The sequence below is a fragment of the Saccostrea echinata genome, unplaced genomic scaffold, assembly GCF_033153115.1.
Source record: "Saccostrea echinata isolate AGI-Se365-2 ecotype Australia unplaced genomic scaffold, CSIRO_AGI_Sech_v1 ptg000012l, whole genome shotgun sequence".
In the NCBI taxonomy this organism is placed as follows: Eukaryota; Metazoa; Mollusca; class Bivalvia; order Ostreida; family Ostreidae; genus Saccostrea; species Saccostrea echinata.
This window is the reverse complement of record NW_026889761.1, coordinates 18,488,144-18,507,272: the sequence shown is the minus strand read 5'-3', so window position 1 is coordinate 18,507,272 and position 19,129 is coordinate 18,488,144. Positions and strand designations below refer to the sequence as shown.

The window sequence follows — 19,129 nt, the reverse complement described above, 5'->3', positions numbered from 1 at the left end:
GTATATTATGATGTTGGTTTTGTTAAAAGGTTTTTGAAATGGTCTCTTAAAAGAACTTTATTTTACAAGAATACTAGAAGTTCACAGTGAAATCATTTTGTTCATAAGCATCTATAACATTCCTGCCAGGTCGGTGTATATTTTCTCTAGATTCAGAAACATCTTCATTTTTCTTCCTGCAAACAGACCTCATTGTTATTTCATTGTAACATCAACAGACAACATTTAAGTTATTGCATAACTGGGAATATAGCTTATTTATAGACTTCTGTCTTACCTGCAAATAAGAATAGTAGCAACAATGAATATGATGAAGAAGAGACCGCAAACTGAGGCGATCACAGCAATTAATATAACCTCACCTACAAATAAAAACAACCTGTAGACATCAGACAGTACAACAAATTGTAGAACAAGAGGTCCAGGGGCCACAAGGCTCACCTGAGTCACTATGGTCCTTCTGCTCTTTTTTCTGTATATATTCCTATGTAAAACTTCAATCACATATTGTGGCCCCACCCCCCAAGGGTCATTTAACAAATATAAATTTACACTACCTGAGGATGCTTCCATATAAATATGACTATTCATGGCTTTACTGTTCTTGAGAAGAAGATTTTTTTTTAAAGATTTTCCCTATATATTCTGAAGTAAACCTTGATCACCCATTGTGGTCCCATCCTACCCCCAGGGGTCATGATTTGAACAAACTTGAATTTTTACTATCTGAGGATGCTTGTACATAAAGAGCAAGAGCCACTTAGGGCCTTTTTTGGTCCTGAGAATTTCTGAAAAATTGAAACTGCTCAGTTTTGGTTGAAAATGTAGTATTTATAACTTGGACTCTTGGTGACCGTGTATCTATTGAACATGACATAATTTTCTCTTTAGTCAATGCATTATGATGTCATAAAATGTGTCATTTTTCCCATATCCTGTAAATTTCCTTAAAAATGGCCAAAAAAATTGAGGTACTTTTTCAATATTTCATATAGAGCACAACCTCTGATCCAAAATATGCAATTATATAATAAAAGATCTGTGTTTGAAGATCACAAAGCAAATTTTAATTTTTGGATCGTGGGCTGTGCTTATATTTTAATTCTTTTCTGAAGGTAGTCAAATACACGTTTTCTGCAAAATTCAAGAACATTGCATTTTCTTAAAGCCTGTTTTCCAATACCCGGATTCTCAAAAAGAAATTTCATTGTAGGAATTGAAAGCACTAAGTTTCTACTTTATTTTGATATATGAAATGGGACAGAGGGTGATAGTCAATTAATTGATATAAGGACAGGGCCATTTTATGCATAAAGTGAACCTAGCTCTTTGAGTAATCATGTCTTTGCTGTGATCTCAAGAAAAAATTATAAAAAGATTTTTCATACTGAAGAAACACAAATTTTCATGGGGATAAAATTTTGTTGATTTGTCATCTAAAAGGTGTCATTGGCATAAAATTTCATTGTTTTGAAAGTAACCCTATTCAGTATATAGTCATATAAAAAATCATGTGGGGTTCAATTTTGTTGGTAATTGTTAACAATGAAATAAATGAAATATAATCCCCCATGAATGTTTATGCTTTTACAGTATATATTTCTAAGTAAAACATTGTGGCCCCACCCTACCCATTTGATGATTTGAACAAACTTGGATCTACACAGCTTGAGGATACATCCATTTAAAAATGACTAATCATGGCTTTGCTATTCTTGAGAATACTGAAGATTTTTAAAGATTTTTCCTATATATTCCTATGTGAAACTCTGATTGCCCATACTGGTCCACCGTACTCGCAGTGGTCATGGTTTGAATAAACTTGAATCTACACTATGTCAGAAAGCTTTCACAAAAGTTTCCCCTTTTTTGGTCCAGTGGTTCTTGAAAAGAAGATTTTTAAATGACCCCACTCAATTTTTCACTATTTCTTAATTATCTTCCCTTGGAAGAGGGTGTGGCCCTTCCGTTGAACAAATCTGAATTTCCTCCACCCAAGGATACTGTGTGCAAAGTTTGATGGAATTGGCTTAGTGGTTCTGGAGAAGATGAAATTTTGAAAAGTTTACGATGACAATAACAACATCAACAACAACAACGACTGAATTTTGATCAGAAAAGCTCACTTAAGCCTTCGGCTCAGGTGAGCTAGAAAATATTCCAAGGGTGACAGCTAAATCAAGTTCTAAAAAGTGAAAAACTCCAGGAAGACAGTCAAATTTTTTTCTTTTAAAAAAAAAGGGTATATAACTTTAAATTAAGAAGCCAGCCAAAATAACCATAGGAAGCTATAGGGGTCATAAAAAATCAAATATGTTTTAGGTATATCAGTAAAAGTTTAAACAACAAAACTATAAAGTAACAGTGCCAGGAAAGCATCCTACAAATTAAACATATGGAATGTTATAAATCTTTTGCACTTTATAAATTTTGCAGGGGGAAAAAACTCATGCAATGATTTCTAGCAGACTGAATAACATTATTAGTGATAATATTTATGTTGTTAATTAAATATTTTAAAAGAAAGACAAAAGCAGCTCTGCATAGTAACTGCATGCTTTTAATTCAATATCAGATATGCAAATTTGTTCATTCCTAATGATTTGTGTGGTTAATATGGACAGAACTAATCAATAACCTCTGATTGGCTGAGCTGGTCATTAGTAATTACCTGATTGGCTAATTCTCTGTGAACTTTTTCCTGTAATAGACACAGAGGATACAGTTACTGTAGCTGTTTGCAGCACTGAATTGACTATTGACAAAGAGAGGTAACTCTTCTCAGTTATAGACTTGGTCAGCACTGAGTCCACTGTTGACAAAGGGAGGTAACTCTTCTCGGTTATCACAGACACTGTCAACACTGTGTCAACTGTTGATGAGGAGAGATAACTCTTTACAGCTATCATAGACTCGGAGGAAGTATTTATATTAAAGTTCAGGGTGCTGTTAGGTAGAGCAGTCACATTTATGTCATCATAAGAAGAGAAAAGTTCTAGAGATGAAGTGCTGAATATACTAGAGGGGAGGTAACTGTCGTGAGTTGACATGTCAATTTGTGAACTGCTAACGGCTGACGGTATTACAGGAGAGCCACATTTGATAGCCATACCTGTAATGTAAAAATTTCAATAAATGTGAGAGCTTTAAGTCTCCTTGCATTATATTTTGACTCATTACCAAGTTTTCTGCGGGAGTTTTCACATGAAAATTTCTGAAGAAGTTCATTAACCCACCATTGCCCGTGAGTTTGAGCCAAAGTCTGAATTCCTGCTGCGGATACCTGTTGTCCAGTAAGACCTCTAGACTAGAGATGTTAGCAAACTCCAGTCTGTTGATGATGCTGAGTTTTGTGATGTGTTTAGTGCTGGTGTCAGTTGCGAGTATGTACACCACTGGACTTAGCGACGCCTTGGTCTGTTCCAGTGTCCGAACATCCATGTTCTCACCTGTGATGTCACAGGAACATCTGACAGGGGATATTTTTGGGACTGGGTATAGAGGTGAGGTTAGATAGAAGGTGGATCTGTACATCTCCAGAAAATCAGAACACATGTCAAAACTCTGAGACTCTGCAGGGTTCCAGTTGGTAAACAAAAGAAGACAAGGACTTAGAAATGACATGATCATGTGAATATAAAGGAATTTCAAACAACTCTTTTGAGAGCAAGAAGTTAAGAAAAAATCTAATGGGTTGACTTTACTGTATAGCAATTTTTGCATTTTTTATTTTTTATTATTTTTTTTATGAAAAAGAAATAACATGCAGGGTTTCATATAGAACCTGGGTTAAATTCTCATAGTGCACTTAGCAAAGAAACATTGGAGCACTACATACTTGCCACACATTGGTATATGACTTTAAGGGAGGTCGCGTTTTCCTTGCATACTGTCATGTACTGATCTGTTGGTACAGTGAAGGTACAGGAAGGTCTGCCATTACAGTACTTAACACTGGGCGGATTGAGAAATTCGGTGTCTGTACAGATGTCCCCTGACACAACACAGTTCTGTGATTGGTTGTATCCATAAATCTCGTAATCCACTTGAATCAGCCAGTCTGGACTAGAACAATCTAGACTTATCTCCTTACCAGCACACTGCGACACTTCTCTGCATCTTGATACTACATAGACATAACAGCACTAAATTCTACAAAACTCGATATCAACAAGTCATTTTCTAGAGATGTTTCTTAGAACATCTCAGATTATCAAAGAATATTCTTAAAAGAGATTTTAATTAATGACATTTCAGTCTTACCTCTTTGAAGCAGGACAGTCCATCCAATTATAGCAAAGGTAATAGAAAAGATTGATGTTTTCATGTTTTTCGTCCATATCACTGTATTACATTGTATACTTAGCACATTTTCAAATATCTATCAAATTTCCTTAGAATTTGTAACATTTCCCATACCCACCAATGTCAAATTTCTCTAATTTCTATGTCCAGTTCCTTAAATAGGTAAAGAAATATTCCCTATGTTTCAGCATAATTCATATTGTCATGATCTTTTTCTTTAATGTAAATTTCTTTTTTTAAAGGCTCTTCATTTGCCTGTCAAGATGTTACCCTCTTTCACCACCTCTGAGGCCTGAGTCAATAAACCTTTCCTACGATCAATTATCCCACATAATGTCCTCATCTCCATCTTTATTTGTCATCTTATACCTAACACTATAGGGCTGTCCTTCATCTCATTATCCCATGAAAACTGTCAACAATTGATTTAAATATCTGAAGTTTTGTGTTTGGTGTCTCAATTGTCCAGTTACTCTTGGTTTAGACTTGGGGATTTTATTTCTGTTTCCTGGTTTCTATAGATAGGATTGTCAGGGCAGACAGGAATTTGCCATGTTGTTTTGTTAAGGTTGCCATTTTAGTCTTTGTAATGTCCTTTTTATGTCCTGAATCAATCCAACTCTGTGTCTTTAGAAATTTGCATTATTCTTTAAATCGTTTTCAACTTTTGCACTGGACTTTTATAACATGTTTGGTTATTTAAAATCTTTTAAAAGTTTCAGGAGGTACTGTTTGTAATATGTCTGTGTAGACTGACAGATCTCCGAAATGAAAGATAATAAAGTCACTCCTTATTAAACATTTTACAAATCTCTAGATTTTATCCTGTTTCTCAATACTGTCAAATCTTGTTATCTTGAACTCGATCAGGGACCGAGAAAAAACTTTGAGATATCTGAGGGTTCATGATATCGAGGGTAAAATACTTTAGAAATACATGGTTAGGATTTCCCAATCACTTTGACATAGCCATGGTATTCGAGATATCTGTGTTTGAGATAACGAAGTTCAACTGTATTTAAGATGTTTTATTACCTATTTTTGGGTGAGAAGTATTGATCCCTCCAGATATGCTACTGTGATTACTTTAAGGAGGAGAAGGACCTTGAGCTGAAAAAATATTTGTCTTTCAATTTTTTTTCATATTTTGTATATTTCTAATTAAGTATGTCCCACATATCTTAAAGCAGTTATATCATTAGGTTTCTTACCTTATTTTGGAGATATTGAATGACAAATACTATGCCCTACAGTATCTAAGTGGAGTTTTAATTTTCCATTGTATGTATCATTTAAAATATTTCAGAGTATAACATGTATAACTAGGATTTAAAATTCGAAAAAGCAAGTTTTGTATATCACACTGCTTATGGATAGGGAAAATTACGCACTTTTTAAGACAACTTAAACAATAAAAAATGTAATTTACAAAAAATTCTATCATTCAATATTTTTTAATTTATGTTGAAATGCAAATCCTTTAAATTCTTGATTAACTGTAAAAATTTCGAATGATAAAGCTGACCTCATTATTTCACAGGACATTGTTAAAGAGGACATAAGCATGACAAAAACGTGTCATGTTACATTTCTCAAGTACGGGAAAAACCAACTATGACGTCACATGTAAGCTAAAAAAGCGAAATAAGATATACCTACATAAGATTTCCGTGATCAGTCATGCAAAAATAAATTTTGTGTTCCCCGTTTCTCAAAATATTTCATCATATACTGATTATGACCTGTTTTTACATAATAATGCCACCCCTGTGTTCATCGAGTATGATCTTGCTGTACTAACAGATCGTGTATGACGTCACCAACTTGTTGGATGCACAGTTTAGGGAAACGGAGGAGTGGATCAATCTTTTTCATAATTTGTTAATGTTTACAAGAATGTTAAAACTTTTTTATTTTTTCAATATAAGATGGTAATTTAAATTAAAAAATTGTCAAAAAATTATACAAGAACTGATGCTTTACATGTTTTGCACTTATATAAACGGAAACTATGACGTAGTTAAACAGAGTCATGTGACCATGTGTCCTTCATCCCCTTAAACACTTCATTCCCATTTATAATCAGACATATAGTTTTATGTGGACAGGGCAAATGTGTACAAACAAATGTTCCAAACATTCTTAAAGAAATTTAGCCCTTGCTATTAACATTGTACATTAATGTACAATGTAATGTTCAAAAACATTTCCAAAGAACACACTACTAGATGTTTTGATACAATACAATATCTCCTCTTCATTTTACTTTAACACACAATCCAAAGGGCATAATTTAAAGTGGGTCATAGGGGTTCAATCGGAACTTTGTCCTTATAAAACACACAGAGTTTCAAGGCATGACAAAAAAAGTCCTAAATCAGTTGTACAGTTATTTATGGTGGTAACAAACTTCTGGTACTGTGTGTTAATTATTTCCAGAATTTGTTATTCTAAGTCAAAATACCTTAATTTTATTTTACTTCATGACAAATATGACTTCATTACAAGCAGGACATCAATATAAAAAGGTTTAGAATAATTGTGTTGTACTGTATACATTAATGACAGAGTAAAGGGCAGAATAAAATAAATAGGCCATAAATTTTCAAGAAAGAACAAAATAATGCCCCTAGCAAATCCTTCTCTTATTGGTGACAGTCTTTCAGTGTTTCCAAGTTATCAGTGTGTTTTCTTTCTTTACAGATATTACAACTTGGATGGTACAGATTTTGACTCCATCAACAAGTTCCTGTCCTCTCTTGTGGAGAAGGCTCTATATGAGCTGGAGTGTTCCTATTGTATCGAGATAGATGATGTAAGTACTGAGATAGATGATGTTAGCACTGAGATAGATGATGTAAGTACCGAGATACATGATGTAAGTACTGAGTTAGATGATGTAAGTACTGAGATAGATGATGTAAGTACTGAGATAGATGATGTTAGCACTGAGATAGATGATGTAAGTACCGAGATACATGATGTAAGTACTGAGTTAGATGATGTAAGTACTGAGTTAGATGATGTAAGTACTGAGATAGATGATGTTAGCACTGAGATAGATGATGTTAGCACTGAGATAGATGATGTAAGTACCGAGATACATGATGTAAGTACTAAGTTAGATGATGTAAGTACTGAGATAGATGATGTAAGTACTGAGATAGATGATGTAAGTACTGCATCAAGTCTGCAATATTAGATATCCTATCTTTGACACAAACCCAAGAACTTGCATTGAACCTACTTTTGTGTTTTTACAGGATCAGAGGGGTGTGCGACCTTTGACTCTTGGGAGGATAGCATCCTATTATTACCTGAACCACAAGACCATGAGGATGTTTAGGGATGAACTCAAGGCAGAGTGTACCATGTCAGACCTCATACAGATACTCTCTGTAAGTACATCTTTATCTTTAAAGGCAGTATATGTATGGTAACTTGTGCAAGTCATGTGAACTTGTCTTTGTCTTTAGGTTTATGGACAACAGATTGTAATTTATCAAAATTAGACATTTTTCTCTACAATTTAATCAATGAAATGAAGTAGAAAGGGTCAATCTTTTTGAGTTATGTTGACAGTAGAGAAAATGATTATTTTTTATGCCATTTAGATCAAAGATTTAGGCATATTGAATTTATACTGTTTGAGCATAGTATATGGTGTATAGTTTCAACCCATTTTGGAAACATGAGTTTTTCACTGGATGCTCAAACTTTCTTCCATGAAAATATACCTCATTTTTTAACACCTTTATCAGAGTCATTACAAAGACTATAATATAAGATCTAGAACTTGTTTTTAGTTGACATAAAGAAAATGATGAATGTATCAACTCATTCATATGAATCCTATGACTTTTCTGTTGTTTACACTTGACTTTGTAGGATGCAGAGGAGTATGCCCAGTTACCTGTCAGACACAATGAGGACCAGATTAACAGGTAAGTTATCTACAGGTCAGACACAATGAGGACCAAATTAACAGGTAAGTTATCTACAGATCAGACACAATGAGGACCAAATTAACAGGTAAGTCATCTAAGGTCATGCTCAATGAGGACCAGATTAAAGGGTAAGTCATGGTTAGGTCAGACCTAACCAGGACCAGATTAAAAGGTAGGTCATTTACATGTCAGACCTAACCAGGACCAGATTAATATGTAAATCATTTACAGGTCAGGTTCATTGAGGACCAGATTAACAGGTAAGTCATCCAAGGTCATACATAAATGAGGACAAAATTAGCAGAAAAGTCATCAACAGGTCAGACACAATGAGGACCAAATTAACAGGTAAGTCATCTAAGGTCAGACACAATGAGGACCAGATTGACAGGTAAGTAATCTAAGGTCATAAAAGGTAAGTTATTTATAGGTCAGACCTAACCAGGACCAGATTGACAGGTAAGTCATCTACAGATCAGATACAATGAGGACCAGATTAAAAAATAAGTCATCTACAGATCAGACACAATGAGGAACAGATTGACAGGTAAGTCATCTTTAGGTCAGGTACAATGAGGACCAAATTGACAAGTAATTCATCTAAGGTCATACACAGTGAAGACCAGATTAAAAGGTGAGTCATCTAAGGTCAGAAACAATGAGGACCAGATTAACAGGTATGTCACAATGAGGACCAGATTAACAGGTAAGTCATCTACATCTAGATGTAAAGTTAATCTTGGTAGTATTCGGGTCAGTTCAAGGTTTATTTCAACCAAACTTGAATACCGATATTTATAGTGCATCTATGGATACACTGTAGATATTAATCCCTTTTGGACAGTTCTAGTTTTAAGAGTGTAGCACAAGATGCTATATAGTTATATTTACTATTTTGTGGTCATTAGTTGACATATACTTTTTTGTAGTGAGCTTGCCCAGAAGGTACCTCTGGAAGTGAACCCCCACACTTATGACTCCTCCCACACCAAAACCCACATACTGTTACAGTGCCATTTTGGTCAGCTGCCCCTACCCTCCACAGACTACAATACAGATACCAAGTCTGTACTGGACCAGGCTATCCGAATTCTCCAGGTAACTTATTTTATAAAGAGGTTCTTAATTCAGCCGAGCTTCATTCATCTGGATACTTTTGTTCCCAAGAGAATCGTCCATATTAATGAAGCTGATGGATTACTGAAATGTAATGATGAAAGATGAAGTATCCAAATTATTGACATCTGGATTACCCAAGCTTGACTGTATTTAATGATTTATCATACTTCTTAAAAATGAATGAAACTTTGTTTTCAGGTATTGAATTTTATATTACTAGTTTTGGATTGATAAACACAAAAGATTTTTGTCTTTTTCCATTTTTTTTTAAATTTTTTTTTTTTGGCTAAAAATACTGAAAACTTACTTTAGCCAAAAGTGAACAAAGTCAGCAATCTATTTCCCTAATTGATTGGGGGCTTCATTCAAGGATACACATTGGTAATATCTGAAACTGAATCATTTTTAGGCCATGCTGGATGTCAGTGCAGATGAGGGCTGGCTAGTGACCTCCCTTAGAATTACACAGCTCATTCAGATGGTTGTTCAGGGTCGATGGTACCATGACAGTGCCCTCCTGACCTTACCTCATATGACTCCATATCATCTCAGTTGCCTAAGGTACACAACTCTGTCATTCTTTAGGTATTCATATAGTAAGGCCACATGTCCTGGCTGTGTGATTTGCCTTTTGCCACTTCATTTATAGCTCAAGGTATAAGTAGAGCTAATGTTAAATGGATATGAGTATAAACAGAGAATTCTTTGTGAAATTCTTTTGCATTCCTTTTTATTTCAAGACCCAGAGGGGGAGGAGCCAAGAAAAAAGGATTCCCCGATATTCAAGGCCCTATTCAAACCCTCCCAGAATTCCTTGCCGTGTGTGATGGGAAGTTTGATGCTGTAATGGCCTTGCTTGGGGATGATATGCAGAGGAATCAGGTCGACCAGCTCTACCAGGTCATTGGGACCCTCCCTCAGATACAGGTCAACATAGAGGTCAAAGGTTGGTGGGAAGGAGGTGTAGGTCAACAGGAAGCCAGGAAGGTCAACAAATCAAAGACAGGTAAAGGACAATAAAAGGAGAATATTATCAACTGTTTGCTGTGATAATTAATATATACTGCTGAGTTTAGTGTTCTGAATGAGAGAATTTTGTAACACAGGTGGTCGAAGACCAGACAGTGATTGGATTCAGGTGCATGCTGACCAGGAGTATGTCATAGAGGTCAGCTTACAAAGAATCAACAAACTCAAGGTCAGTCCACTCAACAGCAACATTAGTATGTTTGATTTTAACCACTACATGCAATGGGTGACCGTGTTTTTCCTGTTCTGTGATACTGACAAAGGTATCTGTTTTTTGTACAAGCATGTTATTTTTTGTTTTCAGAAGAGAGAGAGTAAGGCTCATGCCCCTCGATTTCCAAAGCTAAAGGATGAGGGCTGGTTTCTTATTGTGGGAGACATTGAGAATCATGAAGTGATGGCTCTGAAGAGAGTTAGTTACATCAGGGGCTCATCCAAACAGTCATTGGCCATCTATACCCCAGAGAACACAGGGCGTGTGATCTACACCCTGTACTTAATGAGCGATTCCTATTTAGGACTGGATCAGCAGTATGATATTTGTCTGGATGTTATTCCAGCCAGTATAGAGACACAAGTCAACACAGAAATAGCAAATGAACTGGATGATCTGGATTTTGAGGAATCCTGATGACTTGGATGTCTGGATTTATACTATGTGTTCTGTGATATACTGGATAGGGTGTCTATAAATCAAACTATATGAGGGTGTGACAGTCACTGTTGATTGATTCTCAATCAAAATAAAGGATCTGTGAATTTCTTCATAAAAATCATGCTGAAATTGTTGTTATTACTGTTTAGACATTAAAATCATGAAGCTGTCTAATTTCTATTTCTCTTTGACAACAAATTCAAACCTTCCAAATAAAATAAAAATAAAAGAGTGAAAATATGAGCAGGTTAGATTTTCACTGACTTTATTATGTGTACACCTTTTTTTTCAGTGAAATAAGTTCTGATGGGCATGCATTATAATAACCTTAACACGTACAATTTTCTGACAAAACATTCCTATAAAATCACATCATATATATATAAATCATCTGAATTGTAAGTATTGTGTATACTTTCAAATATACACAATTAGCAGCATAATCATGCAGCAAAGGGAAAAAAAATTCTGTCCTGCAAAATACAGCAACATAATACAGTGAGGAAAACTCCAAAGTTTTCTATCCTGTAAAATACAGCAACATACTACAGCAAGGAAAACTCCAGAGTTTTCTATCCTGTAAATACAGCAACATAATTCCTCATGGAAAACTCCCGAGTTATCTATCCTGTAAAATACAGCAACATAATACAGCAAGGAAAACTCCCGAGTTTTCTATCCTGTAAATACAGGAAGGAAGAAGAGGCTTTCCTCCATCCTGTGTGTAATATAGCAAAGTGTGGTCTACTACCCTTAGAAATAGGTAAAGATTTAAATAATAGTACAAAATTCTTAACAGTTTGTTAAATACACCAACGGCCATAACAAACATGGAAACCCTGTCAAAAAAAAAAAAAAAATAACAAAATTTACAAAACATGATTGTTAAAAACATTTAACAAAAGTATCACAGTCCTATTTTGAGACAGTAGAATATATTATAGAGAAATTTGACAAAGCAGCAGCCTGTATTATCATCCAGCAGACTCTTTGAGTCGAAAAAGAAAATGACACAAATTGTCTGAATGGATGATGTCCAGAATAGAGCTGCAAACAATGAACAGATATAATACTGAAGGGGATCACATACCTACAGAGGACTACAGCACTTAATCAAATATAGAACAGGGTAAAATAATATTGGGGTAAAAATATTATGTTTATCAAGACACAATCTAAAACTTAACAAAATAAAAATGGTTTCTTAAACACTTTGTCAGAAAAAAATTGCTGAATACGTGTGGGGATATAAAGTTTATAATCCTCCATACCGTGTTCAGCTAAGACCTGCATACATAATTAATATTGCAATGACTTTATGACCAGCAGTTATTTACTGTCCCTATCGTTAATTAACATATCTTCTTATGCTCTTCCTCTTCATTATGATACAACTACAGAGTGTGTCTTCATGTCGTGTGTGTGATCATCGTAGAAAACATCTCGAGCTTTTATACTCCTGTGAAAAGAAAGACATGCATAAGACTTCACATACAGAGGTTATTTATTTTTATTCTATAATAATAGATAAGGAATATTTTTTGGACATCTATCCTTATCATCACGTGATTGCATATACAAGACTGTTGAATAAAAATCCAATACATCTTTCCAACAATAAATTTGCCACCTCTATCGTTATTGCCCATGTGGCGCAGTGGTTAGAGCATTTGCTCTAGAGTCACAGAGTAAGGAGTTGATCCTTACGTCCTGGGTTTGAGTCCCACTGTGGGACATGGAGACCAGTCCTTCAGATGAGACCATAAATTTGCAGCCCTCCACAGGCAAGTGGTGGCGTCTCCAAATGAGTGAAAAATTCTCGAGAGGGATGTTAAACAACAAACAAACTTCTATAGTCTCACAAAAACATTTGGTGTAATAATTCTGTGTAAGTTTAAAATCTATCTTTAACCAGGACTTGAATCAAAGATTAATTTATACTCATTTCGTCTGAAATCAAGTTCTAAGTTTAACTGAACTTCTGTACCTCAAACTTCAGTTGTTGAATATCAAAGGTTTCTCCAAAGGAGTAGGCTATCCAAGCTTTTGTAAATTGTAATTTTGATACACGTTCAAACAAAATATTTGACTGTGCTTGCAGAAAGAGAACAGATTTGGCTTAAGTAGGGAATACATTTTTCCATATTATCATACCTGGCTACGTATGGCTCCAGCCTCCTTAATGTGGCTGTAGACTGGACATCAGGTCCATAAGAGTGGACAGCGGTGCTCTTGGTGAATCCGTCCAGTTTCTGTTGTTGTACAGCTCCCCTTGTGTGGCCTTCTCTGTCCTTACCCACAGGGGTGGGGTCTGGTCCAAACCTTTAACACAGAGAAAACTTCATGTAATCTTTTATAACATGAACTTTAAGCTTGCATATGTTCCATAAGTAAATAAATGTCTTAAGATACATATTCCTTATAATGTCCTGCATTTACTGCAAGTAAAAAACTGAATACATGTATCTTGTGTCACTTTTTGTTTGTTTGCTGAACAATTCTAGAAGCAATAAATAATAGACCTGGTATCGTAGTGAGTGGTGAACCTCTTGTAATCATCAGACTGGGCGACAAATCTGTCGTTATTCTCGCTATAGCCAGACAACTCTTTGTTACCCACGGATGTGGTGTTGAGTCGGTCAGCCTCTGTGGGAGATGGCCGCTGTTGTCCCTGGTACATCTTCATTGTAATGCTGCACAAAAAGTAAGTCGTATATTAAAATTTGATCAGATTTATCATGCAGAATAATAATAATGACAGAGGCCCTGTATTCCTCAATGTAATACCACACCAAATCTAACTAAAAATTAATGTAACATGCATCAAATTCTACACCATATACACACTGCATATTCTATAAAGCATTTCAAATTTTCTAGAAACAAAGTAAAATTAAACTGTCTAATGTTTTTTGCAGTTTAGATTATTTCCACATGGATTATACTACAAAAATGATTTTATTTCAATGTTAGTGGAAAAAATTCTCTCTTTTTATAGCTGATTTACTTGTTTTTTGGGGGGAGGGTTAAGAGTTACTGGCCTTTACCTGGAATGGTTGTTAGGATTCTGCATATTGAGATACTCTGTGGGGTCCACCTTCTTTGTTTTGTCCAGTCTCATGGAGGGAATGTTCTCTGCCCTGTCATAGGCCTAATAAAATATAAATAGTGATGATGCAATAGCTACAGGAGTACTCAGTACTTTAAGGACAAATAAACTTGTGTCTAAAGAGAAAATACAAAATTAGTGAGCGTATTTCCTTTACAAAATTTCACCTTCAGGAATAATTAGTCTCAGTTCTGCATGTGTGATAAATTTGCTTCAATATTTAATTTTTTCTCCAATGATTTGATTTAAAAATTGTCATCATTCCACAAAAAAAAAAAAAAAAAAAAGAACACAGGTTCATTTTTTCTTTAAACAGAAATGGTTTACTTTTTTGTGGTTCATTTAATTGAGGAAATAGTCATTCTACCTTTAACAAAAATATCTTTTAATTTTGTGGTTCAATTTTTACATCACAGGATTCAGTGGGAGTAGACTTACATCTGCCATGACTCTGTTGACATACAGAGGTTTAGCTTTCTCTCGGGTGAATCCCGTTCCACGCTCTGCACCATGAGACAACACTGGGAAAGGCTCATTACCCTGTTAATGATCATCAGAACAACTTTTTAAAAAGGTTCAAGTTGTATTGACACAATGTTTTGTTGAGTTATTCAGGCATATACAGAATCTTTTTACCTACCTTGGGATACTCTGATCGTAAGAAATGAGTTTTCATTATGCTACTACCAGTAGGTCGCCCTGTAGCCCAACCCTGTAACAGAAGGTCAGGTAATTAGCAAAGGTTTAGAGACCTTACAGCCATAGAGAAAGACAAAGGAAATTGGAATAACGTTTACTGGTAACAGTAAAGGGAACACAACTCACCGGAAGGTCATTTTTGTGAGGTGACCCTGGGATGTATGTGATTGGTTCTACATTATAAGCATGCGTGAATCCACTCTCTTCATGTGGGCCAACAGTCTTGTTGGTCAAATCCACTATAATACAAACACACTATTAGAATAAAATACTTTATATCAGATAAAGAAGTCAGCAATGATGGCAATCCATGACTATTAAAATTTCCATTCGGCATATACGAGGACTGATTACTTATGATTCTACCATCATCTACAAAAAATGTATGCAATCTACATGAAAATAGGCTGATACAGGTATTATAAATTTCTGAAGACTAAAACACTACAATAAACTAATGCTTGATCCTACACTCTACAAGGGGTGGAGCCATAGATACTTATATAGGTAAATGCAAAAAGAAATAAAAGCATGCTAAATTGTAACTAGATTGATACTGTCAATGAATTTCTACATGAATTTACATGCATAATACCATAATTAGTATATTTTTCTTAATAAATGTATAGATGAACATTTCCGAGGGCTTGTGAGTCATGCATAGCTAATAGAATATAAAGTATGGTTACCTTCAGTAGAAATGTAACAGACCCTGACACAGTAATGCAGAATTTGATAATGTATGTATGTAACAAATACAAAAAAAAAGAAAAGAAAAGAAATTAAAGAGGAAATTGCAAGATTTGAAAAGCTACTGTTAAGCAGATGAAAAAAAAATAAATTTCAAAAATAGTTGGGAAACCATTAAGATAGGGGATAACTAATCAGAGAGAAGATATAACATGTTATTTAAGAGATGAAATGACGATTTTTCTCTGGTGTCAATAGGATTGTACATGTATAATTTAATTTTTCTCAAGACCCACCAAAATAAGACTGTCAAGTAAATTATTGAATCATTATGTGTACAAGCAAAAGCATAAAATATGATTGAATATCCAAACTCAACAAGTATTAAATAAGATAATTGTAGCAAATATATTTTTAAGAATCTCTTAATTCCCCAAATATTCCCAATTTTTAACTAGATCATCATTTCATCTCAAGGATATGATCTATATCTTACCATGAATCTCTGTAAAATTCAAATTCAAAAAAACATCAATTCCATTTTACAACAACAAACAGTGATCTAGATTTCAGACTGCTCAATTCAACTTGTGCACACACACAATGTCATAGAGAACAATTTCAATCAACACAGTGTTTGTGAGCTAATTTACACTTGAGATTAGCGACACATAAAGTCATACATTCAGTGCATTTACAATGGTTAAAAACATTACATATATTTCATGAACAAGTTTTTTCCCCTTACTTCTGTCTGGCTGTTCTCCCAGAAATTGATGCTTGGTTTCAGAAAGCATATACTTTGGACCCTGAAATTAAAAAAAAATTCGTATACATTTTATTACTGCATGCTCTGGGATATATATCTTTTAACTCATTGTAATTTATGGTATGTTTAATTAAAATTCCAGCAGTACGTTTCAAACTTATTTTTTATATTATATATCCTTTACAAAAAAAACTCTGGGCTCAGAGAAACCATGCAATCACAGTTTCTTTCTTTCCAGAATGAAAAGCATCTACTGCCTGACAAAAATAAGTAATTAAGATACATGAATGCAGTCTTACGTATCCATTATTCTCTAGTTCTACAGGGTCCTTGGGTCTGAGAGTGTGTAGGCGAGGTTTATTCTTAGGAAGGATATCACTCGGGGCAGAGGCAGCTCGGGTGTCAATAAACACTCCATTTACCTAAAACAGACAAATCATCAACTATGTCCATGTAAATATATAATTGTTTCGTACTATAAAGGTTTGTAATTAACATTAGGAATTCAAAAGTTTTACATAAAGCATGACATTTTTTGACCAAATTTTATTGACAACATTAATTTGATTTTAACAAAATTAGTTGGTAAATCAAATGTATGAATTTCATTTGTTTGGAGTTTATATCTGTTTGTGCTCATGTTGCTTACTTCTCCAACAGTTGGGTTAGTGATGGGTTTCTGTCGGACAAACCCTGACCCCTTTTGATGGACGTTTCCTGGCAGTGGTTCGGTTCCAGTGTTTTCTTTGTAAGGCTGGAAGTGGAGCTCCGTCACACTGTGGTAATTCTTTGCACAAATTTTACTAAAAAAATATAAATAATTTTTTTTTTTACACAATAAAAAATATTGATATCTGCAAATTCACTCTATATTAAGAAATTTGTGTTATGCAGATATAATAAATTATAGATACATAGTGAAGTAAATTCACAGGTCACCAGGATTTTGCTACAACTGAGTTTCACTGTATTATATTTATATGAATAATTCTTTTGCTAACTTTGACAGTATTTATAAATTGGTATACAAAGGATTGTCCCTATGGCATAAAAATATGAATTGCTAAAATAAGTTCACATACAGTTTATTAAAGACTTTAACAGGAAGCTATAATAAATGTTTGGGAACTAAAACTGCAACTTAAAAGTTTGAAAGCTTAAATAACCCTCCTAAATTCTAGACTCTACATTCAATTAAATAATATGCAGTCTACCTAAAACTCCCCTGGATGGAACGTAATGCCATCATTGAATAAACTTTTTTCATAGCTGGATGGACTAAACAATGGTAGTTAAAGTGTATTCTTTAATGATCAGGAGCTGAATTATGACAATTAATGTATGGATTTAAACCCGAACAACTAGTTAATTACCAATCTAGCCACAGCTTCTTAAGGCATGTGTTAATATGTCTCATCATATGAAGATATTAAGTCATTGCGGAAACACTTGGCCAGCAAAGACAACATTATGATATGTTCACTTATGCTACAAATCATTTTTTTTTAACATATGGACTCTGGAATGTACCTAAGGACAGGATTGTCCACTTCGTCCAGACGCTGGTTATAATAAACAGCAGGTCGGAAATTTGACAGATATCCTGTTCCTGTGTGCCGACCTGGACGTGGCTTGAACTTATCGTAATATCGACCGTACGTGGTGGAATTTGTTGTGTTGTAGAACTTCATCATGTTGATGTCCGGACCCTGGCTAGCCATGATGTGTACATTTCTACTACCTTGTGGGAGTGGCCCCATATTGACTGTTCTAACAGAATAAATAAATATTTTATCTCTCTCACTATTAGAGCATGTTCACCTATTTTTCACACAAATGTGACAAAATGTATATATTAACTATTTTGGGACTATGGTCTTAATTTGCATTATCCAGAGTTGACTCAGTAAGAAATGAAAAAAAAAATGCAATACTTTTTGAAGAGGTCACAGATGTACCTGGCACTTAGTGACTTACCAGGTACATTCAACATGAACATTAAGTTCCATGGCATACATGTTTGCATGATATTTGTTAGGCCTTTTTGCATATATGCAAACTTTGAATTAAGATGATTAATTATAATTGCAATACATTTTGCACATTTTAAAACCGTCCAATTCACTAAAATTATGATTTCCCCCTTTTATCAGAAATTTAAAATTGGGGTACTTCAAATTATAGTTCAAAGACGTCGTCAAAATTAGGCTAATCTAGGATGGTTTACCTTGCTACTGTAATACTCAAAGTACAAGGTAAATATTGGACAGTCTTTTACAATAACAACGGTGTTTAACAAGTCAGTTATCACACATTTGTACATTCAATGTGACATAAGACACTAATTTAAAATCTCTTCAACAATCTTACCTTATTTAAAGCAAACAGAGACGAAACTAACAATATTTACCTTTCCGGTTCTTCTCAGGAGCTTTATCGTTGTCAAAGGCAACTGTGCACTAGTGTGCACAAAAAATGATGACGCATCATCAAGAAAGATAACTCTAACAACTTGTACTGCTAGGTGGATCTAATGATTTTTTACAAAGAAAAATTCAAAAAAAAAAAAAAAAAAAAAAAAATCTTCAAATGTAAGAAGTCTCAAAGATGTACATATTCTTAGTAAAATTCCAAATATATGAAGATAAGCTGAGATACAGAGTCATTCTTATAAGAATTAAAGATCAGGGGCCTGTTCTACAATGAAAAGAACTTACAACGAAGGCCAAAAACTTCAGTTGATTGTAAAATTTTGCAAAAATAATAATTCTGTTTCAAATTGCTAGCGTAAAAATATCTTTCTACAT

General features: G+C 34.4%; 3 protein-coding genes across 3 annotated transcripts in view; 1 reads left to right on the top strand and 2 right to left on the bottom strand.

Moving 5' to 3' along the window:
* LOC133185475 (activating signal cointegrator 1 complex subunit 3-like) overlaps positions 1-11,229 on the top strand; it is an 86,858-nt gene extending 75,629 nt beyond the window's left edge. The window contains exons 35-42 of the mRNA XM_061320722.1: positions 7,009-7,120; positions 7,569-7,703; positions 8,194-8,249; positions 9,182-9,350; positions 9,781-9,932; positions 10,112-10,377; positions 10,478-10,569; positions 10,705-11,229. Coding sequence (XP_061176706.1) covers positions 7,009-7,120; positions 7,569-7,703; positions 8,194-8,249; positions 9,182-9,350; positions 9,781-9,932; positions 10,112-10,377; positions 10,478-10,569; positions 10,705-11,031 — 1,309 coding nt within the window. The 3' untranslated portion in view covers positions 11,032-11,229. The remainder of the gene's footprint in view (positions 1-7,008; positions 7,121-7,568; positions 7,704-8,193; positions 8,250-9,181; positions 9,351-9,780; positions 9,933-10,111; positions 10,378-10,477; positions 10,570-10,704) is intronic.
* LOC133185621 (uncharacterized) lies at positions 74-4,654 on the bottom strand. The gene is made up of 7 exons (XM_061320933.1): positions 4,576-4,654; positions 4,264-4,344; positions 3,839-4,126; positions 3,237-3,572; positions 2,672-3,112; positions 278-362; positions 74-176 (listed from the first exon to the last, which is right to left on the bottom strand). Exons 1-7 carry the CDS (start codon positions 4,652-4,654, stop codon positions 74-76), a joined length of 1,413 nt encoding a protein of 470 aa, XP_061176917.1.
* A 74-nt stretch (positions 11,230-11,303) lies between the features above and the next one.
* On the bottom strand, positions 11,304-18,841 carry LOC133185464 (stabilizer of axonemal microtubules 4-like). Its single transcript, XM_061320698.1, has 12 exons — positions 18,733-18,841; positions 17,853-18,092; positions 16,972-17,125; positions 16,622-16,744; positions 16,302-16,362; positions 14,990-15,102; positions 14,805-14,876; positions 14,603-14,704; positions 14,103-14,206; positions 13,578-13,748; positions 13,210-13,377; positions 11,304-12,514 (listed from the first exon to the last, which is right to left on the bottom strand). Exons 2-12 carry the CDS (start codon positions 18,080-18,082, stop codon positions 12,439-12,441), a joined length of 1,374 nt encoding a protein of 457 aa, XP_061176682.1. The 5' UTR covers positions 18,083-18,092; positions 18,733-18,841; the 3' UTR covers positions 11,304-12,438.
* Between the last annotated feature and the right edge of the window lie 288 nt (positions 18,842-19,129).

Excerpts from the sequence above, each read along its gene's own strand:
- LOC133185621 (XM_061320933.1), bottom strand. The coding sequence starts at position 4,654 with ATGGAGATGAGGACATTATGTGGGATAATTGATCGTAGGAAAGGTTTA. Across the intron at positions 3,113-3,236 it reads GCTCAAACTCACGGGCAATG|GTATGGCTATCAAATGTGGC; the intron begins GTGGGTTAATGA and ends TTTACATTACAG. Across the intron at positions 177-277 it reads GCTACTATTCTTATTTGCAG|GAAGAAAAATGAAGATGTTT; the intron begins GTAAGACAGAAG and ends GTCTGTTTGCAG.
- LOC133185464 (XM_061320698.1), bottom strand. The coding sequence starts at position 18,082 with ATGGGGCCACTCCCACAAGGTAGTAGAAATGTACACATCATGGCTAGC. Across the intron at positions 14,207-14,602 it reads TCAACAGAGTCATGGCAGAT|GCCTATGACAGGGCAGAGAA; the intron begins GTAAGTCTACTC and ends ATATTTTATTAG. Across the intron at positions 13,749-14,102 it reads AATCCTAACAACCATTCCAG|CATTACAATGAAGATGTACC; the intron begins GTAAAGGCCAGT and ends CTTTTTGTGCAG.